Source organism: Calliopsis andreniformis, chromosome 5, assembly GCF_051401765.1.
Source record: "Calliopsis andreniformis isolate RMS-2024a chromosome 5, iyCalAndr_principal, whole genome shotgun sequence".
Classification (NCBI taxonomy): domain Eukaryota; kingdom Metazoa; phylum Arthropoda; class Insecta; order Hymenoptera; family Andrenidae; genus Calliopsis; species Calliopsis andreniformis.
In genome coordinates, this window is record NC_135066.1 from 20,091,758 (window position 1) to 20,118,907 (window position 27,150).

The 27,150-nt window shown below is 31.6% G+C and overlaps 1 protein-coding gene across 1 annotated transcript in view; it reads left to right on the top strand.

The window, feature by feature from the left end:
- The first annotated feature begins 3,270 nt into the window (after window positions 1–3,270).
- The window catches only part of Dpr1 (defective proboscis extension response 1), a 1,112,753-nt gene continuing 1,088,873 nt past the window's right edge, over window positions 3,271–27,150 (top strand). Inside the window, exon 1 of the mRNA XM_076378317.1 lies at window positions 3,271–3,362. Within this exon, the coding sequence (XP_076234432.1) occupies window positions 3,287–3,362 (76 nt within the window). The 5' untranslated portion in view covers window positions 3,271–3,286. The remainder of the gene's footprint in view (window positions 3,363–27,150) is intronic.

Here is a 27,150-nt window from a genome sequence, read left to right on the forward strand (position 1 = left end):
CTTTACCTGTTCCATGCTTTTCAGATGACAAATTTAAATTTTGCTGATTAAATTCCTAAGTAATTCGAAGTCATCTTCTATTGATACAGTAAGGTAGCTACAAATGGTATTGTTACAATGTACCTCGAGTTCTGAGCTTTGAAAGCTCAAGCTACAGTTACATGTCAACTTGCCACAAGTAATATAAAAGCGTAATGATAATATACGTGAAGTGTTTCAAGTTCTGAAACCAAGAACTTTGAAAACTGTCATGGAAATTGTTTCTTTTGAAATTTAGTTTTTATATTTTTTCAGATAGCACACGACGTCTTGGAGATGTATATTTTATGTCCATTTTATGCCTGAACGTCTTATGACATAATTTGGACGTCTTAAAAACATCCAACAGCGTATGCCTTAAAGACTTGCGAAATTTACATTCATAAATACCCAAATAGCACAGAGACATCTTAAAAACGTCTTAGAAACATCCAGTAAAGTCCCAAAAATGTCCAAAAGACGTCTCTGAGACGTCCGATGTTACAAATCAGTATGTCTTTAGGACGTCTTAAGAAACATTTATAAGACGTTTTAAGGACGTTCAAATTACGTATATAAGACGTTCAGATAAAAATTAGATATTTTTAAGACGTCGAAAAGCGTAAGTCTTTAAGACGTCCATGTAGTGTGTCCTTAAGACGTTTTATAGACGTAAACTTTGCAAGTCTTTAAGATGTATGCTCTTGGATGTTTTTAAGACGTCTAAATTATGTCGTAAGACGTTCAGGCATAAAATGAACATAAAATAGACGTCTTCAAGACGTCGTGTGCTATCTGGGAGATTATAAAATATTGTTTTTATTGAAAATGTTATATTATTAAAGGGGCACGAAATATATGATTGGCTAAATAAATTCCCAAAGAATTGCAGTAGACGTGTGCTTAGAAAACTGGCTACCACTTCAAGGGATCCGAATTTGAATCCCGACTGCGCTCTCTCTACTTTAGAGTGAAAGAAAACTCTCATTGTGTTTTGTTATGTCTTTCCATTTTTGCTAGGAAAATTCTTTATAATAAGATTAATTATTTATTATCCACAGTGTGGTGTGTAGTGTTTATTATCATAAAAAATTGCATAAAATAAAATATAATTGTGCAGAGTTGAGTTTAAAGTGAATTGCATGCGCGGTATGTGTTTTTTTGTGTGAATGTTAATAATTAATATTATAATGAATTTTCAATAAAGATATTTTCCGTTATAATGTTAATAATTTTTTTTTATAGTAAATGATTTAGTTTATAAATTTACTTATGTCTATCGTACGTATGCATGTCTATCTCGGACATTCTCAAAATGTGCATAAGATGTCTACGTACTGTCTTTGACATTACCGGCATTTGTAAGGCGTCCTGAATGTCTGGAACAAACGTCTTCAAGACATTTTTAAGATATCTGTGTGACGTTCAAAAATGTCTTAAAAATGTCACGTCTTATAACAATAGATGTTCACATGACCTGTGTACAACATTCGGAGAATATTACCGATGTAGTCAAGTAAGGTTAGGCACGGATGTCTTTATGACGCTATTAAGATGCTTTGTGCTACCTGGGTTATGTAACACAAAACTAAATGTAAATGATTAAGGAAAAAAGAAGGTGTTCAACTATTAAATTGCAAAATCACTTATAGACTACATCATACAGGGTGAAGTAGTGAAACAGTAAGATTTGTAAACAATTTCTTCCTCAAATCTTTCCATTTCACTGTCCCACCTTGTATAACAAAAGGTGACAAAAGCATAGTAACAAAACTTACCTTCAGCAAGCATCAATTTCTAAAATATAAGAATCCTTCCTAATCTCTCAGACACACAAGCACAGCCAATTTATGAACTATATCTATATAGTCGTAACTTGCTCGTTAGAGTGAACGCAAATACTCTACGAATCAATCCTTCTAAGTCCAGTTCAAATGTTCCATATCCCATACATTCTAAGCATGAATTTTACGGATTCTCGCCGAAACCTGGCTCTCCTATTACAAAATCTTCAAAGCTGCCATCCCGTCGAAAGGCTGAGTAGCAGCTGACCCGACGACAAGAAGTACCGCCGTACATTCCTGCACCGAACCAGTCACCCCTTGAACGTGTGAAGTAGAAGTGGTCTGCGCGTAACCCGTCCGCGCCTCGCTCGCAGGAAAATCAGAGCGCATGCGTGACGGTGGTGAGAGCCCCCGCAGAATCATTTCGCGCCGCGACACCAAGCGGCATCGTATCCGTGTATACGCGGCTGGTCCATGTGCGTTCAACGTCGTCGCGTGGGACGCCGACGACGAGGACGACGAAGACGCGACAATACAGTGTCCCTCGCGCGTTTCATCTCGAACTGAGGATGTCCTCGGTGTAATCCCCGTGGATAGGCGTCATTCAGCAAATTATTAGTTCCAACAGCTGCATTGCGATGTTCTAGATGAGAGAGTCTGGACTAGGACAAGCGGAAAATGCAACAGAATCACAATCGCCTATCGCGTGTCGAAATGATCATCGGCGAGGATCCACGCCAGATCGGGGAATCCTCGGAACGTGGACTCCAGCGGAGTCGTTGTGTAATGTGATTCGACGTGTTTGAGTATCTTGTGAAAGAGTTCGCGGGATTTTTGTGTTATCGGTGGCTGATATCTGAGAATGCTGTAAGAGTATCTCCGATCGAATATCTGTCGGCGGGATTTCACTTGATTTAGGAAATCTCTGTGAGCTTCTGTAAGTTTCTATGGTACGCAGTGGATTGTCTCGCGATTCTTCGGTAAATTCAGTGTAGAGTTCATAAAGGATCGTAGATCCAGAAACATTGTGGCATATTGATGATTGATTAATTCTAATACGTGAGTATTCATACACGAGTAGACAGCTGGTTAGGTCTGATACCTACGTTTCTCGGTGAATTTTTTTCGCGTTCTGGTAAGCCCAGAAGATTAAGCATCTTCGGTGGCTCTGAAAACAATAAATTGGTGACGTGTGTTAGACATTAAAATATTCGATCACTCGGATATTCTAAATATTTGGCAGAGCATCTTGAATCAGATGTATCCGGCGCAAGTTGCATAATACAGCAGTGTGTGATACGAGTGGCTGGTGAGTCTTTTAAAGAAACCAGAGACACAGAAATTTTTTACTAAAAATTACATTTCCATATTGATTTCGACCTGATCTAATCATCGATTTGAGTCTCCCTAACTAGGTGAAGCTAATCAACAGTGAACCCAGTGAAAACGATCAACAGTGAACCTCAGTGAACAAAGTGTTAAAAATGCTGTGTCGTTGGCTTGCTGTGCTGATACTCGCTGGTTTCCTGCTGGTTATCGAAGGGATTGCGGTCAGTCAAGGTACGTGTGATCGTCTTGAGAAATTCGTAAAACATCTTCGAACTCGGTCCATTACTCCTCGAATGCACCCGAAGCTCCGGAGTATTCCTATCGGTTTTTCATATAGCATTCGCTTGCATGACTCACTTCGCGAAAAGTTTACGTAACATTCACCGTGCCATTTAAAAACCAAAAGATTGAATCGGAATGCTTGCTAGTTCGGTACTTGTGTCTATATGGACAGCAATCTCACAGCTGCGGTATTAAAATGTAATCATCGTTTGCGATTATATTGAAACGCCTGGAGGGCTTCAATTCGAGGTATAAAAATTGGAGGATCTACTGACTTTTGAAATGGGAATGTAACTTAGCTCGGTTTAGATTATATAGGTGAACTTTTATTCTCTCATTTTGAGTGAACCCGGACAGATGTGAATTGATGTTGATGCCTGAAACATCACGGAATGTCCTTATGGAAAATCGCAGGGAAGTGCGTCACATGAGCCTTGAGTGATCACTAGATTGCTGATTTTTATACAATTTTATATTTTCATAAACACAGTTGAGGAAATGGAACCGAAATAAAGATTTGCTTCATTTTTTCAAATACCATAATTTGTACATTACTTTTTATTTTTAGTATATTTTTTAATAGTATATGAATTACATAATTTTTTACACGCTTAAAATATCCATAAATGAATAAAAATCCGCAACCTGGGGATCACTTGTGTTTTTTAAAGAATGGCTGTAGTGAAGGATCCTTCTTCTTCTTTTTGTTTTTAGTCGTATCAACTACTTGATTATTAACGACTGTGTACTGTTTTACATTATCTTGGACACTAGCTTGGTTTGTTTTAAAAGCTTAACGAAGCTATCTATATTCTTCTTTTGCAGATTATCTTTCGGCAATGGCTTGATTTTGAAAACATTCCGATAGTTATTGTATTTAGGACAGTAGAGCAGTGTTTTGTCTATTTTAATTCTTAAGTTGCTTTCAGCAAAAATAGTATTGGACATGTCATGATATAAAACGTATATAGAAGAAAGTGTCATTAGTAAATTTTTAAACATCTCTCTGCATTTACAAATAGAGATTTCAAGTATTGACATGTTCACAGCTCATCAAAAGCTACTAATTTACTTCTACATTTTAAGAAGGGATTCAAATTTCACAAAAGTATTGGAAGGATATAGTCGTTGCAACAAATCAGTTAATTGGTCTACCGTTTACAAAATACAATAGTTTTCCATTAGTCTTTGCTGTATACAAAGCAAGCAAATATTTATTGTATTAACATTTAGTTTTAATTACATAAGACATTTTTAAAGAAGATCACACAGTTGTTTTGGAATTGTAAAAATTTTCGCCTCGGTTAAAGAGTTAAGAATGTCTGATCTATAGGCTGCAGATGCAAATTCATACATTCACAAACATAACTAATGAAATAGGACCTAAGCAAAAAGTTGCTTTACTCTACAAATGTCGTAACGTACTTCATTTTTACTATTTTGTATTTATATTTTACAATTTATTATATGCACTTTATACATTTTTACACATGTAAGATTTTCATAATTACACAAAAATCCGTAATCTACTAATGCAAATAGCAACAGTATGCAAGTTCTACATACTACATACTGTCACAATAAGTTCACAAACTAATTTTTAAGATTAGTTAATACTCCAAAAAGTCGAAGTCTCTTCTCAGAGGCGAGGAATAGTTCAAGCGCAAAAATAGTTTCAACGAAACATAAATATACCATTAACTTTATTTCGAAATAATATTGTACCTACTACAGTTTCATACCCATAATAAAAGTGAACCTTGTCAGTTTTTGTCTTTTTGTAGGACAGTAAAAAGGTACTCTATTATCTTTAATAGATTTTAATCTATTATTCTTGTTTAATAGATTAAAATTTTTGTTATAAAATATTCATCATACTACACATATTACGTTGTTTCTGTTATGACTAAATTGCGAATTTTTATAAATTTGTAGATGATTAAAGCATGCAAAAGGGTACAGGATACTAAAGTATCAAAAGTAAGGTACACAGTATAATAGTTGAGAGTTGAAACAAATTTGTAGTTATAATAGTTTCCATTATTTTAGTAGTATTTATGAAAAATTTGAATTTGTGTGAACATCCGTAACCTAGTTAGGAACCCCTCAATTGTCCGGAAAAGTACACAGTTACGTTCGATTCATAACTTTCATAACCAGTAGGAGTGATATTATATTGAATTTTCTAATTAGGAGATTATTTAGCTCCACAGATTAGCAATCTTATGATCATAACAAATGCAGAATTAATTTCGTCACGCACGCGGAGAGGGAGCATGCACGCACCGTTCACTTCCGAGTTCCTGTATTTATACAATACATATAATATGACTACTCGCGGTTCCAAGTATCTCACTTCGCCAATAAATCAAGCGCTTTATGAGTATAAATATGGTCCATGCTCGAGGTCCAAAGTTAGAAGTTTTTCCATTTCTAATGAATACCTCTGATTGATAGTATGTGAGTTTACAAACCCTTAGTTTGTCAACATCGATGACCTGGTATTCTAAGGAATTGATAACTGGACTGCAAATACCTATTTGCGGAGCTACGTACTCCTCACACTATAAATGCTTTGCATATTTTACGTGAACGGCAGGTGAATAAATTTGTTACACATTTCAAAAGAACTTTTCAAGAAAAAAAAATTAAAATCAAAATTCGACGTAAGTATCTATAGAGAAAACTACTTTGAGATTCTTCGGATTAGAATGAAAGAAGCTAAAAAAGAAAAAGGTGAATTTAATTGCATTTAAATAGTTAATGAAATTACTGGAAACATAAAATATATTCACTATTAAAAATTACCCAAATTTGGAATAATAGGAAAAAATCATACAATAGATACTGACCAACTAATATTACCGACCAAAACTAGTTACTGTCTTTTTCACCAGGTAGTATCACTTTCTTTTGAAGAAATTAATAAATATAGCAGTTATGTCTAAAATAGTTCGAGGCCATTTCGTCTGCTCCGTTATTCTTAATCTTGTGGGGGTTTAAAAATATAGATTGATTTTGATGCTCAGTGTGTTACATGTTATCCTTTAGAGTTCAACTTTTGTTTTTTAAGTGATTCAATAATTTTGTTTTTGTACGCATACTATCTCTAGTCTGTTGAGTAAGCGAAGTTCCCCTAGCGCTAGACGGTCCATAAAACTGAACATTAGCTGTATCTTAATAAAAACACGAGGAAACGACCAAACTGTAATAATGATAGAGGAGAATTTTCTCTTTACTTTTACAATTTGGCCGCCTTGTCGCATTTCATTTTTTAAAGATATAGCTAATGTCCGGTATTAGGTGCCATCCGGCGCTAGGGAAAATTCCCCTATAGATAAAAAGCTTTAGTTTTGCAAGTTTTTTGTACATTAATATGTCATGATCCAAAATGTTTCCACGTGTTTGTCGTCCAGCACCTACTATCCAATTGTTATGTCGATCAATACATATAAACTGTTTGCATCTACAATTGTAAAAAAAAGATCCATACTGAACGACAATTTCTTATATTTTACAAATTATAACTTGACTACTTTAGCAAATTATCAACCTAGATTATTAAATTTCACAAAAATATTTTGCCTCTTTTCATTAACTTTTATTTGTACTACAAATTACTTTTAAAAAATTGTAATTTTGCCAACTTTAGTTCACGAAATAATAAAAATTAGTCCGCTCGATATTCTTATGATGTCTACAAAAGGACCAGAACACGTTGTTTTATCTGTTGGTGACCTTTATGTCTGTCAGGTTTCAGGAGAATTTGCTAGTAGTATGGCGACTAATACTGTGCTGTCATGCTTTAAGCTTGTAATTCGAAACCAGTTAGGAGTTTACTTACACATTGTAAGAAGCTAATTTCTAAGTTAAGTTAATGCTTCCGAAACTGAAATTTGTGACAACCAACTAAAGTTAAAAAATAGTTTCAAGGAAACGAGAGTTACCTCCGAGCTGGAATTGAGATAAGATTGTACATGTACTTCTTTTGAAGAAACAAACTGATCAACGACAATTTATTAAAACACTTTCGAACAGATACAGAGACACTATAACCTATTTCGAAAGGAATTTCACAATGGTTTAAATGATTTGCTGTTAGTTTCTAAAATAACTAGACTTGAAAATTATGAATTTTCCACGAAACTTCTGATTTGATTGTTATCTCGTAGGAAAATAAACGATTAGAATTTCCAATTTTGCTTTCCACGTGCTTGTTTCAAGTGGAAATGCACGATAACCGTAAAAAAATACGATAGACGGATGTTCCTGAATTCAACAAATTACTCTTGAGTTCAACTAATTGCCTCTCTCGTACAGACCTGTTGTTTGCGACGAATGCTATAAACCCTGCTAGAATGTGCCTAACAAATGTTCCACCACGATATTGGAGTAAATATGTATCAATTACATCATGTAGTATAAAATTTACATTTTGAGCACTTTTTTATTGCATTTTTTGTTCAAACTTAAATTCACAGAAAATTGATTCGAGTATCTTGATTATTCTTGATGTCAAAGAATTGATATGATTACAAGTTTGATTAAAATTTAACAAACACGTACGTCAGAAATGTCTCCTTTTTTAACACTAGAACGAACAGGTGAGTCAAAATGACCTATTTGCAACTTTCCAAAAATAAGTTTTTAAAAACGATTGTAATTAGACTACTGATGCTGATATTTGTATAATGCACTTTATATTTTCATAAACCGAATTAGGGAAATGGAATCTAATTCAAGATTTATTTCAACCTTTAAATGTTAGGTGCATAGTATTTAACCCTATCTCTACTAATCAGTTTAGCAAAACGCGAGTCGTAGTGGAGGACAGAGTTGTGACGTATGTTTTTCTCTGATGCGTTTACTAGAACTATTGTTTATGCTTGACCCATAATTATTATCACGAATTCAATCGTTCCTTACATTTGGCTCATAATCTGCACCATGAGTTTGACTCGTTATTATCTGGGAAGGAGATACGTTTTGATATTTTGTATATTATATTATTTCTTTATTTACTAGAACTATTGTTTATGCTTGACCCATAATTATTATCACGAATTCAATCGTTCCTTACATTTGGCTCATAATCTGCACCATGAGTTTGACTCGTTATTATCTGGGAAGGAGATACGTTTTGATATTTTGTATATTATATTATTTCTTTATTTATCGGTATAATCTCATTGGTATATTTTTGCATATTATATGAATTCTGTCTTTCCTTTTGTATATTCAAATGTTCCACAAATGCATAGATATCCACAGTTCACTAACAATGATAGAATAATAATCGACATAAGGAATTGTTGAGTGGTATAAATAACAAAAACCATACGATTGACAAAAAGTATCAGTTTACTTTTTGGCAGAGAGAAACTGATTCTTCTAGTGTTAAAATAATTTATAGCAATTGATAATTGCACAAAATCTAGTTTGCAGTGTCAATCCGCTTGTTCTAAGTTAACAAAAAAAAGAACGAAAAAAAAAACATTTTATGTATACCATTCTAATGCGAAGAACACGTTGATAGACAAAATGATCTGAGATAGCCTGGAATAGTGGATATGCGAGAGACGGTTTATCTACTGTGTTTAGAAATTGAACGAGGTTGTAATGTACACGGTCGCGTTTTACGGAGTACATACGCTAATTGAATAATTAAAAGTCACTGTGGTCGTACGTCTGTTCGACGGGGAATGCAATGTCCGAGGTAGCCAGCGGTGACACACTGTAGTAAAGCAAATAATCACCGCTCGTAATTGTGCAATCACAGGAACTTGGCTGCTGAAGTGGCTACAACGAAATTTCACACGAAACGTGCACATTCGTAATTTCATGTTCACAGTTACTCACAATGAGATAGAAATTTCGTATCGAACAAAGCGACAATTTTAAAAGAACGAATAATAAACGAAACACGGCCAAAGCGCGAGAAGTATTAATCCTAAGATGCTAAAGTTTTCAGTTAAACATAAAGGCATTCTCTACTTCAAAATTAATAAGAAACTACACTTCGATTTGATATACTTATATACCACGTATTCCACCTAAAGTGACCATTTAAAATGTTGTACTTGTTTTTGATAACACAAAGAAATGTTTAAAGCAACAATTAAATGGTTCGAGATATAATTGAAGTTAGGGGAATAATATAAAATTAGAAATGTTTACAAGAAATATTTGTTGGGGTACGTGGTTAATATACGTAAATTGTCCAATCTTCAAACAATAAGCAACTTTCGGTGGCAAGCAAAGCTCGTTCATCATCGTGTATTTCGGCTGAGTGCATTGTTCACATCACGTGCACGCGTCAGGGGAGCATTAAATAGATTCTCGTTCACGCGTGATTTACCAGGTCGAATTGAATCGTGAAGTGTTCCGCGTGCTTACAATTTTTTCTGTATAATTGACCACCTCTGTTTGCCCCCCTCCTATTCACTCCATTTGTCCACCGCAAAACGGTCCTTTTCGAGGGAAAATTGCACAGTAGTTAGCGGCTATGGTACATGCAATCGAAAGTAACTGACGATCGCGCAAACGTAAGTGCCCAAACAGCGGTCGCGCGTGATTTTCTCTGATGGCAAACAAGATTCTGGTTGCCTCGATGACTTATGTCCATAGTTTATGTACCAGTGGATCGTTTTAAATGAAACGATCTTTGATATCTCACGCATTCACACTCTGCTAATTCAGTGAAATTATTATACATTTTAATGCTTTCCACATTCATTTCATCAGTGTTCTCATTATTGTTTAAATATATAACATGTTTCCGAAATCATAACACAGCCGAAAAGAGATCATTTCTTGTGTACAAGTAAGTCGAAAATATACAATAAAATTTGTCCATGGGGGTTCCTTAACAAGAAAGTTGAGATTAAAAATTCGATAAGTATGTTTGTATTTAGATACAATCTGCTTCGTTTACCTAATCTTGTGTTTACTTCTGTTTGTGTTTATAAAAAGTGTCAGTATTTAATAAAATTTTAAAGAATAATAAGCAACAAGTTTTAGTCATTTATTTATTTTAAAGTTTCATAAGATGCAGGAAATGTCAGCCTTGACGGAAATCGCCAAGCTAGATTTTGTCTATAATATCAATGGTAATATTTTCAACATCTTGTAAACTGAAATTATTAGTGCACAGTGAAAGGTATTACTTATCACTTTTTAAAATAATACCAAATATTTACCGGTCTGATTGTTTATAAATAATAGGAATAGCGATGGTTAACTAAATTGACTGAAATAGGATTGTATCTAAATACACATGTATGGAACGAATTATAAAACTCCATTCGCATGAAAACGGCGCCTTATATTTGCACATGTATTCCAAAAATGACACTATTAGAAAAGGGTGCTTTTCAGGGAACACAAAAAACTGTTTTTAAGCTTAGAAAAAAATTATTTATTAAATAAGTAATATTGACAAAAAAAGTAGTAATCTAATTTGAATAGTTCGTTTGAAAAACAGTTATGCGTTATTTACAATAAATGATTTTCTTCTTATTCATTCGATAAAAAAAGAAGAATTGTTCAGTCTGTGTCGGCTTTTAGTTAGATAGACAAAATTGTCAATTGTGTTCACCGATACTAAGCTTTACAGTCTTAATGTTTCACTAGTAAAACATTTATAATGTATAGAGACGTATTTCTCAAACTGATTCACAACTGTAACTCAAAAATTACGTATTGTGAGTAATGTTACTTTTGAAATACATCTGCAATATCAATAAATATTGGTTTACATTCTCAACTTATTTTTATATAAGAAATTATCTTTCTCAACCTATTGCACAAAATGTATAACCATTCTGTGCATAAATACGTAATAATAACCAATATAACAAATAAGAGAACAAAATTAAGTAAAAATCTAATTGTGCATTTAATTACAAACTAATTATATAGCCTCTGTTTCTGAATAGAAACTTCTATCGTTCCGTTCCCTTAATGTCATTTTGTTTTGACCCATTAATTTCTTTGATGAAAGTATATTAAAAAACAATACTAGTAAGAATATTTTAAATCACAAATAATTCAAAAAATGTTAACCAATGCAGATTTTTATTGATAAATTTTATCATATTTAGATATATTTCATATGGTATTCCTAATATACCATATAATATACCATATTAGTTATATCGAATAAAATAAAATTTAAATAAAATGATTTAGACTTATTTTGATTTAAAAAATTAAAAAATTTCGTTAATAATATTATTTTGAAGATTTGGCGAAAATAATCGAACTTTTAATGCTAAATATTGGCGACGAACACCACGTGGTCACGTTATTGCAGACTGGTATCGCTTGTCGGCTGCACATTTGTCTGTCTCACTCACTCAGTCTCCACTCGCACTTCTCATTGAGTAGCTCGATCGGGAAACTCAGCGAAGAGTGAAATAATCCGTTAGCTCCCCTCGTTAACAGATCACGTACAGGTCCACTCGTGATCTGTTAAAGAGGACTAATGTACGAAGTTTTAAACATATTTCTTTGTTAACTCGAGTTCCAAAGGTTTTGCAACCGTCTTTTATGAAACAAAAGAAACATGAACATAGGAGATATTACATATAGTATTATATGGTCATAGTACAAATTACAAACTTTACATCAGATGTCGGGAAATTTTATTTCAAATAAAAATAAAAGTTCCAACGTTTTGAAAGAATAAATCATTTCAATTATTTTAATAATTTGTACTTTGGAAACTATGTGGAAAAAACAGCTTTATTTTGTATTATGACCAAATGAAGTATCGTCGAGTAGCTTTTTTTTGAGTCAATTCATTTAAATACACTAATAGGTAATTTTACCATAAGAGGTTGTAATCAGATTACTTGTTAGATACTTTATTAGAATGAATTAATTTCTATTTCGTTACAATAAAGCATTAAAAGAAAATCAAGGTTTTGCTGTACAAATATTCTGTGCAAAATATAGAAAGAATATACATAATACCTGATATAGTAATTGTAAGTATTATAATAATACAAAATATTAATAATATTATGGTAATATTTATTTTGCGTTAAATTAATTCCTATATTAAGCTCCTATAGATAAATAAAATAGTATGAACTTCAAATTCATAAGAATATTAGTTTGTTTCACCATCATTTCAATTTTTTTTTCGTATCTTTTAACTCTAGCCGAGGACTGTATATACGTATGACTGCAGTTCAACTAATCATCATTTGATTAAACTAATCAAAGTATTTTCCCTTTACCTTCGCAACTCATTATAATTAGGTACTTGTTTGTTGAAATCAAAAACCTTTTATCCGTTTCTGTGAAAAAATAGAACATAAAAAGGAGATTCTTATTGCAGTTATACATACAATTACCAGCCTCGATATAATTTTATCCTGCTCAAAATCATGCATTTTATTTATTTATTTATCAATGCGTACATAGCATATATGCTTGCAAATCTGATAGATTTTGTTTTATTATCTTAAAAATTCCAAAAGACACATCTGATCGACATCTTTATTTTTCTTGCTCTCATTATGTCGCATCGTGTTGCATCCCGTGCCAGGAGTCGTTTAGCGGTGGCTTTTTCTTTCGGATCGAGAGAATTTTTGGAACAAACCTGCTACTTGATATGACACGACATTGCTTTAGTTCGCCTCGTCGAGCAAGATTACTCTCTTCCATGTATTTTCAAACCGTGGAAATAGGCAAAAACTCGTTAAGTCTTCCTGCGAGGAGAATATCATTTGAGACTTGTTTTCTGGCAACAGTGAAGGTTCACGCAGTATGAACACATTGATGTATGAACATGTTCCAAAATAAATGTGAAAATTTATTTGTCATGGAGTTGCTCAATTCTTCCATGACTGTGGCTCAAAATGTACAACAAATTATAAATATATTCGTATGCAGACATATATTATATGTATATATGTTCATATAAAGGGGAAACCATGCAACTGTATCAGATCATAACTGCAATATTAATGAATTCAGTAGTAGAAAAAATGTTAAACAAGAAAAATGAATGGCTCGAAAGGCTGTACATTTTTAGGCCCTTAGATATTTTTTAAGTGAAATGGTGCATGTGCACCTCTTATCTTATGGTGCAATTAATAATTGCATAACTTTTTAAACAGAAATGCACATTTTTTATTGGACGGATGGATTTCTCGGTTCATTCTACGTAAAAAATGATTATGTTGTAAACGTAAACGCCGTTTCGACACTGTTGTAACAGAAACTGATTTGCACATGTAAGCGTTTCATCATTCAGTAGCAATTTACGAATCATAACTAAAATACAAAAACTAAGAGTCTGATCTAAAAAAACTAATTCATCTGATTTGAGTGAGTTCCCTTGACTTTTTCTTTATGGTCACTTAAAAGATAGAATTTGTGAATTCTTAATCTGTGGAGAATTTGAGAAAGCGGATCATACTGCTGTGTGGAACTCAATGTGCAGCAATGTGTATAGATAATTAAATGCAGTTATGAGAACAATAAAAAAAAAAAACTTGTCACAAATGTTTACACTGTAATCGGGAAGCGTTTGAACATCTTTTCAATAAATATATTGTATGAAAATATCTTGAAAACTATAATGGCATTTTCTTGCCATTATACTCTAATAGTTTTTTTATGTAAAATGAACAAAGAAATCAATCTGTTCAATAAAAAATATGCATTTCCATTTAAAGAAATTATGCAATTGTTAATTGCACATGCACTGCTATACTAAAAAGAAATCTAAGGACCTACAGACCTACATTTGTCTTTTCTCTTTGGCATTTTTTTTGTAAATGCATTAATAATGGAGTTATGACCTGAAACAACTAGGTGGTCCACCCTGAATAGATTTGAGCAAGAATGTAGGCAATCAATAGCATGCCAAGATGGAAACAGAAAGAGATGCCAATATTCCTTTTCTAAAATTACCGAAATTCCCATATCTTTAAATTATCATACACTTAAAATACTGTTCTTCAAATGTTCCGCTGCTGAGTTTCCAAGTTTCTAAATGTTTAAACCTAATTACAATATAATCTTTCAAATTTTCAAATTTTTAATTTCCAAGTATTTGAAGCTTTCAAATCTTCAAATTTCTAAATCAATAAATTTTCAGATTTTAAAATATTTGGGATATAAATCTTCAATTTCTCACATTTTCATATTTTGAACCTTTAAATATTCGAAACGTCCAAATTAAAAAATTTTCAAATATCTAAATCTTCGTGGATTTTAATGTATTTATTCCAATTTCTGCATTCTAATTGTTTCGAAGACTTGAATCCTTATTATATATGCATAGCTAGTCTTGTAAAAAGGAAAAGTTTACAGAAGATCATAAATAAGTTAGCACTTAGGTGGAAGATAAGTAATGTAAGTTGCGTAAAGGTAAACATGATTATTGGAGACCCTTACAATTACTGTTAAGTTCATCCCTGCAACATAACCAATTATGTGTAATACAAAGACGTATCGATTAAGAATGAGTAACCGTATCTCTTCTGGAATTAACGTACGTACTTATATTATGTAACATTTAAGTTGATTAACTTTAAATTTCTCGAGTTTATATCTGGCTTTACACTTAGGTTATAAAGAGCAAATATATGGCGAGGAAGAAAGCCTTTATGCCAGCCATTATTGAGTTGTCTTACTATTATTGTACAATAAACAACCTTAAGGTTCGCGAGAAGAAGACTTTGCTCAGATTTCCTTGAAAGAAAATTAGAAAGAAAGGCTTAACTACCATTAAACTGTGATATCAGGGAACTTATTACGTAGTCTTGAAGCACCGTTTGTAAGGAACTTTTGCTATGTAACATACGAACTCGTTAATTTTAATACCTTCCTAAAAAGAGTAAAATGCAAAAGCAATTTGTTCTCGGTTGCGTTAACCGTACTTGGTGCAAACATTGATATACCGGCTTTTGATTCTGCATCTAGCCTTATATTATTTTCATTTAGGTATAAAAGAACTCTTTTTATATTTTGCTAAAGCAGCACCTTACTAATGTACTATTTCTTTGTATGATACAAATATTTTGTTGACTCTGCCTAAAAGGAATATTGAGAATTACTTCATTTAATAAAGATTCATGTAAACTGGTTAGGTCAGATATAATATAGCAACCTATACACGTGTAGGAGAAACATTATCGAGTAGCAAGCAATCTACCCTGGACTTATGTAATACATAAAACTCAGCACAGTTTCGCGGTATGAAGCCAGAAGTCTCGCGTCAGGATGCTCGGGAGCGTAGGAGCCAGTAAGATACGATGATTTATGATCCATTATACCAAAGGTTATGGAGATTTTTGCGGTAGCGTCTGTGTGTTTATCTCGAGAAAATCATCTAAGTTATGTGGATATTGATTGTACCGAAATTTCACCGCACCCCTTAATACTCCTACGTACCGACTACTAGTGAACGCGTAACAAGGAAGGCATACACAATTTTGCCAGTTTTCAAAGTCAACAATGCTAAGAAATTCAGAAAATGAAAATTGTAATACTTATAGTAGAATTAAAATCACTAAATAGCATTAATGTAGAATTTGTAAACAGGAGGAATTTAGTCCCACTGTGTTTCAATGAAACTTTGCAACGTGTTAATAAACAATAAATATTGTTGCTCAAAATACGGTCAACCTTACTTTTTACTCGGTGAGAATAATTTATGAACCAGTAACTTTAAAATTAGTATTAATGTTACACTGAAGTTTAAGTTATCTGGTATATTTGAAATCCTCGATAACTTATTGTTTTAGTTTTTATGTAATCAGTTATTTGCCCTAAATGGATACCTACCTACTGTCTTTTCTACAATTCCGCCACTGGTATGTTGAATGAATCAAACAGGGCAGAGATCTTTTTGTTTTTAATGTAATATGTAAAAAACATTGAAATTTCCTTTTTATATAGGTGTCTGTCTTTCCTGTTGTTAATTTTCTAGTTTTATATTTTTCATTATGTTTTCTAAAATAGTATAAGTATATTTTATTACATAAGTACATTCTTTCTGTAACGCTTAACTAGATTATTCATTTGTAGTGAACCTTGTATGCAATTTCTCTACATTACAGCAAAGTTTTTTAAGTACATACACTAGATATAACAATTTTGCCAGTTGTAAGCTTTTACTAGATATCTTTATTCGAAAATAGTTGAAAATAATTTCTTTAGGTATTAATTTATACTAGGAGTCGAATAAGACATTAAGTTGTATGAGATATATGTTGATTTCACTGATATGTGAATATTTATTCGATGCTTTAAACGTTAGCATAGCAAAGGTGTGTACGGCTATTTTACTTGAGACTATAATTACCGTAGATAGCACATTATCGATTCAATGGTGTAGTAAACAATCTGTTATTACGTACAATAAACAGCGTAATACAGTATTTAGTATTATATAGCATGGTATTTAATTCCTATTAAGCGCTGATGCATTTGTTTTCCGTAATATAACGTTTAGTGACTTTAGTGATTTAACGATTCGTGACGATGAAACGTGTAATTTAGAGACAAATCGTGAGTGTAATTTCTTTATCGTTTACAATAGTAACGACAAAAATCAGTTACAATTCCCTTTATTTATGTAAATGTTTACCTTCATGTTGATCACTCAAATATGATATAGTAATATTGTAATAGATACAAGTTTAGTTGTATATTTACGTTTCCTTGGAAGTATTTCTTCATTTTGCCTAAGTAATTTTTCATTCTCCAGAAAAGAAATTTCAATCCCTATCTGGCAAATAAGGGACCAGTCACACTCAACTATCGCCACAGATCGACAGTAACCAACTTTCAAACATAGAAATGACAGATTCAATATAGTAATTGTAATTGTTTCTACGAAATAATAATGTTACTTGCAAACTGTCTGTTCTGAGTTATATCTTTCGTTAAATATAAGTAGTAATTATTAATTACTAAATTGAACCTGTTATTAAGCCTGACGCCAAGCCGCGACGCCAAGTATATGCGAGGCGTAATCGGCACTACCATACATACACATTGTTTCGAGTTTGCGTATGAAAAACTTTAATCGTGTATGCCATTAGATCCGTAGCTCAAATCTAATATTCGATGGTATTATCGGAATGTAATACGATATTTCGATTAAGCCTGGTCTCATCAAAGTCAGTGCATCTGTTGCTGAAATTACGTGATACGATTCAGAACAGTGTAACTTTCAACATCTTATTTTTAAGATTTTCTTGTTCTATGCTCGCATAAATGTCTGCACGTCCGCACATCCGCACGTCCGCATATGTCCGGATGTCCGTCGAGTAAAAGCTCAGGCTTAACCATACATTATAGGAGGGATACCTGGCGCGGCAGATTATCAGTATTCGATGCTTGGCTCTTAAACATCAAAATTGTATCAATACTTAATCCACATTTCTTCAATACGGATTATAAACTATCATATTAATCATCCTGTGCCGTTTTCGGTACAATTCATTACATTATTTAATAAGTTTAATTCAAAAAGGTAGTGATTTCACTATATCATAGACATAGGTTGAGAGATTTTTGGTAAAAGACAAATAAAGTTGTTCATAACAACTGTGCACGCGTATACTGTACATATCTTTACTATAAATATTAGTATACCGGTAGAATGACTTTCATTAATATCCGTACAATTTGTATTATCGCGTATAATTTTTATTTCAAAGTTTTATACTTTGAATCACAATGCTGCAAATAATAACAAAATATTAAATTGTTGATTAATTGATCCGTGCAGGGTTGTAAGCTATTATAATTGTCTGCATATATTTCCAGTTTAACAATACACTTTGCAACACCAGTTAACAAAGATCTTATCGCACGTGTTATTACAGGTAAAGTGCGACTCCTTGGTACCTCACATATAATTCATCACACTATACAAAAACCATACATACGTACATTGTTGCCTATTTCTAAGAAAGATGTCGCGATTCGGACAGTGATCATCGATCTATTAGTCGATAAATTAGATCTATGATATCTAACATTTATCATATTACAGTACAATACACACATGTATTTATATTCATACCCAAAAGGAAAAATAGTATTATTCAAATATTAGAAGAAAAATCGAAAAAGTACAAATCTTAATAGTAAATTAGTAATATTAATTATACAAATACTCAGATACTTTACAAATTTAAGTCCTAAAATAATGATTTTCTTCGTAAACCATGACCAACTGTTCGAAATGAAAAACGCATAAAATATGCGTGAAATGTGTTTGATTTAGGACTTATTCTAGTGTTGATGTACACTAATCAGATCGGACACAGTGAAGTCATTAGAACAAGTCGCGAGTCAGAAACATTTTACGTGAATTTGAAGCATATTTTCAGTCATTAATAACTCTCAAACAAAAGCATAAACATATTTTTATTATTTTTTATTCTCGTCTTATTTTAGCATATAGAATTACCCCTTGAAATGTCTGATACCTGTTACCAAACACCCTTGTATATCCGTAAAAAAAGAATAACTTAAAATTTATTTCTAACAAGTGTTTCACAAATATTTCGCTAATATTATGTAACATTATTTTCAAATGTATATTGTAACATAAATACACGATAAATGGTTGAAGATTATACTGTATTAAACGGCCAGATACTTTCGTGTCTAACTGTTTGCTGTTTTCTAATAAGGCAAATAAATTAACAATTTTTTACAATAATTAGTTTTTTCAAATTAATGATCAAATTACTGTGGGAGAATATTGGTTGTCTAAAGAGATACAATATTGACTCGGTACAAGATTAATAATATACTTGCATTTTTCGGAACTATTTTTTCACTTTGATCAATTGTGAATTTATTTATAAGGTAGGAATTTGAATTTATCTTCTCAAATGTGAGATATAATTGAAGGATAGTTTCAAGAAAATAAAATTTTTTAAAATTACAAGACCGTAATTTTTGTTGCAAACGTGAATAAACATTATTTTTTGTCAATGTAGTTACAAAAAATACTTAAGAATTTTTACCCGTTGCACGTACAATGCATTTAGCCGAACTCTGAAAACATAACGATTACTTACGAGTATCTTATGTTATCGATTCTCGTAAAGAGCTCAGACTATCGGCTGTTTTTATCGAAAGCACTGTACTGTAACACAGGCGTTAGCGACACTTTATCAATGACGCGAAAATCACCTCGTAATAGGCAACACATTTATGATACTCTGTACGAACATAAATTGTTTCCTTATGTCGCCGTTTTAACGTTTTTCCTTTTCCATGAGGAAGGAACAGTATTACACTCACGATGATATATCTGCGGTTAAAAAGCAAAACGACATAAGTCATGTGTTTTCATTTTCGAGATACTGCTGTTCAAAATTTTAAATCTTGATTCTGTATTGTGGACTTGCATCTTACTGTGATCTCATTTTCTAGAGAAACACTTTCATTAATTCAGTCTGCTCTGTCATAAACATACAATTTTTACTGCGGATATCACATAGGTTATAAACTTAATTTTTCGAAAATATGAATTACGTATGTCGTTTTCTTTTATGGCCACAATATCTTTATCTTCTCCATCTGAATTTGAAGAAAACTGAGGTAGCAAAAGTATCAGCGTTACATCAATTACAAGTTAAAAAATAAAAAACGCAACTATGCAATTACAGATTGACTGTCCGTTTTTTCGACGAGTTCGCAAGCCATGCTTCTGTAATTACTTAACACGCGCGCAGCATGATCAGTTTCAATTTGCAAGAAAAGCTTAGTCAGTAGAGAGAAAAAAATTGGGCTGCCACGAGAAATTTATTGAGCAATTTCGTAGTTGCGATTACACGTACAAAAATTTCAGTTTTATTTACATTACTAGAATAACCATTTTTATTACTTCTGTATTTTCATTTTTATATTGTGATAACATACATTACAGTTAATAATTAAACTACGTATGTATAATTGTAATAGTTATGCAGTGTTTCTCCGATCCACTCACGTATGTTAAGAATAGATAATTGTATTAGATTCTCTTACAAACGTCACTGGAGTTATTTCACTTTAAAGAAAATGAATATTTATAGTTTTATTTAACCATTGATGTATAGTCTAATATACAAGGGGTTAATAACTTTCTATAACCAATGACTTTTCAACACTTTTTCCAAAGAAATTTTTGTAATATCTTTAAAACAAAATGTGCTGGGAGAACTCACATTACTAATTACTAACAGAAATACTGTGCAATATTTTTGCTTTTAACCGTCTCATTTTCAACTTCTATATGTGCCTTTTGTCCAGTTTCTTCAATTTTAATATAAGTAATAGAATATTTCTAGTTACTTAGTAATACTAAAAATACAGTACTTCTTTGTGCTTTACTTAGTGAGTTATCGTATACTACAACTTAGATTCTGTACAGGATCCTTCAAATTAGTTAAGATACTTGAAATCAAACCACATGTACTCAAATAGCTTGATGTAGTACACATCTTAACTTCATTTGAAGCTTGAAAAGCTATTTCAAACCAAGTGTTTAACAGGAATACGTTAGTCAAGCTGTTCAAAATTACCTGCATTAAAGCCACTTGAATTCAAGTAAGTTGACTACATAGTCTCAGCGAACCTTAAAACTCAAAAATATTTCACTTAAAAACGTTTCAATACTTTCGTGACTTACTGTATTTCTCTGACGAATTGGAATAATGATACTAATTTTCTACCGAAATCATCTAGGCCTTAGCTTATAGTGCATCCCTTGTGCGTGACATTCGGCTCCACGCTGAGCCTACGTATCAAGTCACCCCTAAACGCACGCTCCACAATCCGGATAATCTTGTGCAATGGGAACGACGATTCTTTCGCTCTTCGGTGAATCAGCGTCATAATAATTACGACGGATTCTAGGACAGGGAACTGAATGGTTCGTTATTACGTTTCAATTAGCAAGACCGGATATTTACGGTAATTGCAATCAGTTACGTTATCGCGCAAAACCGAGTATTTCTAATGAGAGAAGGGTGAGATGCGAACAACGTTAAGCGGGACTCAGGTAGTTTTCTATTCGTTATCGAGTATTATTTCCAAGGAAACTGCGTAAGTTTAGGTTTTCCATATTTAGGTATATGTATATATAATAAATGCCATGGTCATATCATGGACTTATAATACTATCATGGACTGATAGTATTATGATAGAATGTGATACGAAGATTGTGGGTATTTATAAAAATTCATATGTTTATAAACGTAACTAAAAAAATGGAACTTCGAACAAATTGTATGTTACTCTCTACATATTATAACATCTATGTTGCTTTGAATATTTTCTATGGTTTGGCATACTATATGCACCCTGTTTTCCTTTATATAATAAAAATTTCCATCAATACATAAACATCCGCAACCTAATGATGAAATTATTGTATTATTAATGTGATAAACAGTTTATAGTACAGTACAGAAAATTTGAAAGTTATTTGTTTATTCATTTCTGAGTTATTCATGGATATTTTTTATATCAAACACAGAAAGTTGAGTTATTTTGAAAGCTGTAGTCTCGCCATATCACGAAAGAGTTAATATTAAATGAAGTATATGAGTGACAAGTTATCATTTACTTTACTCGATAAATATTTTATTAACTTTCGATATGCTGTAAAACTGTTAGAGGAAAATATTTTATGGTTTTGATACTATTTTATGAGTATGATAATTCTACAGAACTAGTATAACTCGATTATTAAAATAATTTGGCCTTAATACATCAAGGTGGGGTCACACAGAAATCCTAATGTTATCGTTTGAATATAAGCGATAACAAATTTTCAAATCCTCAAATTTTCAAACACTAACACTTTCGAATATTTAAAGCAACAATCTTAAATTTTTGAAGTTTTGAATATCTCAAATATTTAAGATTCTAATTTCCAAATCTCTGTAATCTTGCTATGAATTTGATCCTACTTTTAGTTTTCAATTCCTGAAACTTTATACATATTTAAACTTCAAGATTTCAGTCACGGTGATTCCACTTTAATACGATAAGGGCTAATATACGAAAGTAGTTATTATTATTATATTATTTTCAGTTTAATTACTTTATACATTTGTAGCATGGATGTTACTTGTATTAGTAAATAAATGAGCCATAATAATACCGTTATACTTACTAAACGTTGTACACATAAATATTACTGATTATATAAAATACAGAAACTGTGATAACATAGTATTGATGGCTTAATGCACAAACGTTGTATGATTTTATAATATAAAATCGATTTATAATAGATATAAAATTTATTTATAATATAAAATTTCAAACTTGATCAAAAAAGTGCATACAACGTTTGTGCATTAAGCCATCAATATGTGACAAATAACGATTTCTAGTTTGAACAATCTTTCCCTCTCTTAATGTACGTACCTACAAATACATATGTATACTATCGCCTATAAATGTGGAATCATTTTCTAGATAACTGAAAATAAAGATTACCTTGTTAATCATAAAATTTACGAAAATATAAGCAGTTGTATCAATTTATTCAATTATATTAAAAGAATGTACAGTATAATTATTGTTAACAAGAAACTGCTAGTTGTCTAATATTTCTTTACATATTGTTAATATTATTCAAACAAGTTATTGCTTAACAAATATATAAATTAAAATTAATAAAGCTACGGGTAAGATTGACATATAGTTTCACTGTTATTGCTAATCAAGATAGAAAAATTTCTAAAAAAAGTTCTTGAAAACTACGATTTGTATTATTCGATAAAAGGAATAGAATATACACATTTTACAATTCTACTACTGTTTTGAATAATGAGGAACGTTGTAACTGATGAGCTCATAATCAAAACAGGCCTTGTTAAGTTTCACAACTTTTTTTAATAAGAATATATTCTAGATGTTAGTAACGAAATTCTCAACATAATGAAACCGATCATGTTAAAAACACAATATACATACATACTTTTATGAATATTTTGTTCAAAAGAACATTAATCAATTGAACAAGAATAAAAAATGCTACGATATTTCTTGCGTTTTTCTAAAAAAAAAGGCGACAATCAACAAGGATCGTTTTCGTTCTGAGCTATTCAATTATTAAAAAAAATACTGACTTGAAGTAAAAAATCGTTTGATATACTGTATATCTTTAATGAAAATTATTATATGATTTTAAACTTTTAGTTGATACACAATATCTATATATACAAGGTGTAACATGTATATGTTTTAATATTTTAACGGCTAGTAAGAATGACCTCCTGTAGATAATTTTCAAATTCGTCTTAAAATAAGATAAGCTATAGTACTAGCAAAAAATGAAAGTATGTTTCCGTTGGAAAAGATGGCCGTGATCTTCACTTCACCTTTACGCGTCCACCGGGAAAAATAAAAATCCCATCACGTGATAGTCCCGTCGGTGCTGAACACTTTCATTTCACACATTTTTGCGTATAATCAATATTTTTGGAGATATTTGTGTGGAACACTTTATAATTTTCACCCTGTATATTTACAAAATTACAAAATTCTCTGACTCGTAGTTTATCGTATAGACATGTTAACTTTGAAGGATTATTACTGTAAAATGGAAGCAGATCGGACACTATGTTGTGGGACATTTTGTCACCCATTTGAGGTCTCCTACCATCCCTTAAAATATTGAAACGTATACATGTTACACCCTGTATATGTGTGTATTAATTTAGTTGAATAACTTAAACGAATTTATTTGAGTCAAGATCTACTTAGAAATATATACGTGTATGTAGATAATTAAAGAATGTGTAAAAATTTTTATCTCAAAAACGGAGGATCATGCAAAAAGGTTCATTTCACACTTTTTGTTTTCATCAAGGCGGTACCACCACCAGTTACAGGATACCGTACTTGGGTACTAGCAAGGTGTTAAATAAACGACACTTATTAATTCAGAGGAGCTATAGACATTAAGTAAAGGAAGTTTCGAAGAATTCGTCAAAGTTTATATAATTAACTTGCCGGTGCTTTATGAATTCATGTAACAAGACCAATTTCAGCGTCGACGAAACTGCTTACACAATTTGTACTTAAGAAGTAAACGCCAGACTTGGGTAAGGTATGCAGTGGCTGAGAGATGCCTGATGAGATTCTTACAAGTGATTCGATGTGAGTAATGACATAAGTACATAACGAGATTGCATCGAGCTAATAATGCAATGTTGTTTTGGCATTTGCTCGATGCTTCTCCTATGGTTGGAGTGTAAAAGGATTTTAGAAACAAGTGTTTTATATTCTTAGGTTTTAATTAATTCCAAGTCATAAGGTTGTATTACATTATTATATTAGTAAAAAATAGTACATTATTGACTTGTTTGGGGAACAACAGTGTACACAACACGCGTTAATACTATAATCCTGCGTGATTGGTGTCTTCTCAAAAGTGCACGCTATTTTTAAAATTATAGTAGAATCTCGATTAATCAAATCTCAATTATTTGCACTTCTCTTATTCCAGGTTATTACTATTTGATGTAATAGCAATAGAAGTACAGTAGAATATCAGTTGCTAAATAATGACCTACTAATAATCTGAAGGTAAAACTAATTATCAAAAAGATATCAGAAGTTAGAATCTTTGGATAATGCAAGTTCTACTGTGTAATATAATTTCTCAATGCACAGGACTTTATGCAGTAGTCGTCAAGTGATACTTTTTTCTCAAGATTTTTCTCAAAAAATGATGGCTTACAACTTATACAATTTTAAAATATGTACCTTACGTTTAAGTACACTGCACACATAAATCCTTGAAATAAAAGCTATCTTGTATTCTAATAAAACGTTACTATATTCTATTCCATTCATTGGGTTATATTCACTATAACAGCATAAAAATATAACAAATTTAATTTCATGTAAATTTTTTCTTCTATCAATTTGGAATACTTTAATTCTCTGCTGAACTTCTACCATTAATTGTTGTGATGACATGTAGAAGTAATAGAGCGCGTGATTATATTTGGGTTAATAAGTGTAATTATTTCTCTTTAATATTTAACAATGCATGAAGAAATCTATAAATACAAATTCCAGAAATATTACATTTCTTACATTGAAATGAATTTAAATTGAAGACGTTAGACAATCATTAAAAGTTGGAAAGCAAATTGAGACAAATAAAAGGAAAAATACGATACTTGTAGTACTTTTCACAGTTAACACTAAATTACTGTTGAAACAATTATACAAATACGTATGTATAACTACATACATATAATTATTCCTATAATTAAATACAAATTAAAAATAGTTTACTTCTGATAGTTGATTTGTGGCTGTATTATGTACACATGCATAATGATTCACGGATTTAATATAGAATAAGTCATAGATTTGTTTATATACATATAGTCATAATACATATTAGATATGTAACTCTGAAAACTACTCCGCTATCTTTTTTTATTCGTTTCATTTTAAGTTTTTAGGCTTACTTCTTATTTGATTTTCTTCATTTTAATATAAAATGTAGATATTTTTAGAATTTGAACGTGTGAATTTAGTGGTAATCCATTATGAATAAATTCGTGAGTTACTGTACATACATGTATCGTAATTATTAATTTCTATACATTTGAATTTTTACTTAGAGAACCCAATTTGATTTCAGTTAGTTACAGATTTTAGTTTAATGCTTTCAAGATCAAATTTTTTGCGTATAGCACCGATACTATGTTGCGAAGTATTAAAATAGGAAATAATAACTACATATTACATACAAGTATAAGCAAATTAATTTCTATCACATAAAACAATACAAATTGCACTTTCATATAAGAATGAATATCTTTAATGCTATTATTAACAGTCAATAAATTGTATGTAAACTGAGTTCTTATGAAAAAAAGCATTAAGGATTAGAATTAAGTTGCAAGTCAAATTGACCCGAATAATGTACGTAAGGCTTAACATTTTAATTACCGAGAAATTTTCACAGAAACTAATGTCCGTGGCTGAGTATTTTTCATATAAAGTAAATGTCTCAATACCTAAACACTTAAGATGTCAAATTTTCCAGTAAATAAACAACTTAAAACTATGTGTCCTGGTACTTTAATTATGAAGTCCTAGGAACTGAGGATACTATTTTATGACACCACTTTTTATTTTTAATTAGATTACCTAATACATTACAATTAAAGTTTAAAATTGAATAAAATTAACGTTAGTGTTAAGGTATTGGTACATGTTTAACTACTGGGACATTTATCTTACCTCAATAGAAACGTCCAAATACGTCCAACGATCGATAACATTAGGATAACAGAAAATGCATTGATACGTCTCCAGTCATTAAAATGTTAAGAAACGTTAAATATACATATCTAATCGAGTCTGTAAGTCGTTGTATATGCACAAGTACTTTGCTCATTTTTTAAATTAGAATGGTTCCAAGTATAGGTATAACAGATACTGACTTCGAAACATTACCCTCGTATTCACAAATTAATTTGTATCACGTATTATAGTAGGGGAGACCAGGGACAAACGTAACACATGACGAATGTAACAGACGTTATAAAACAAACACCAATCGATCAATAATCTTGTGCTTCCAGTTATAATACTAGATACCAATATCTAGCATATCGATATTTTCTGATGCATGTAGTTTGCGATAAAAATCTAGATCATAGATATTTTCGAATCCAGATTTTTCATAATGAATTAGATTTGAGTAATTATAGC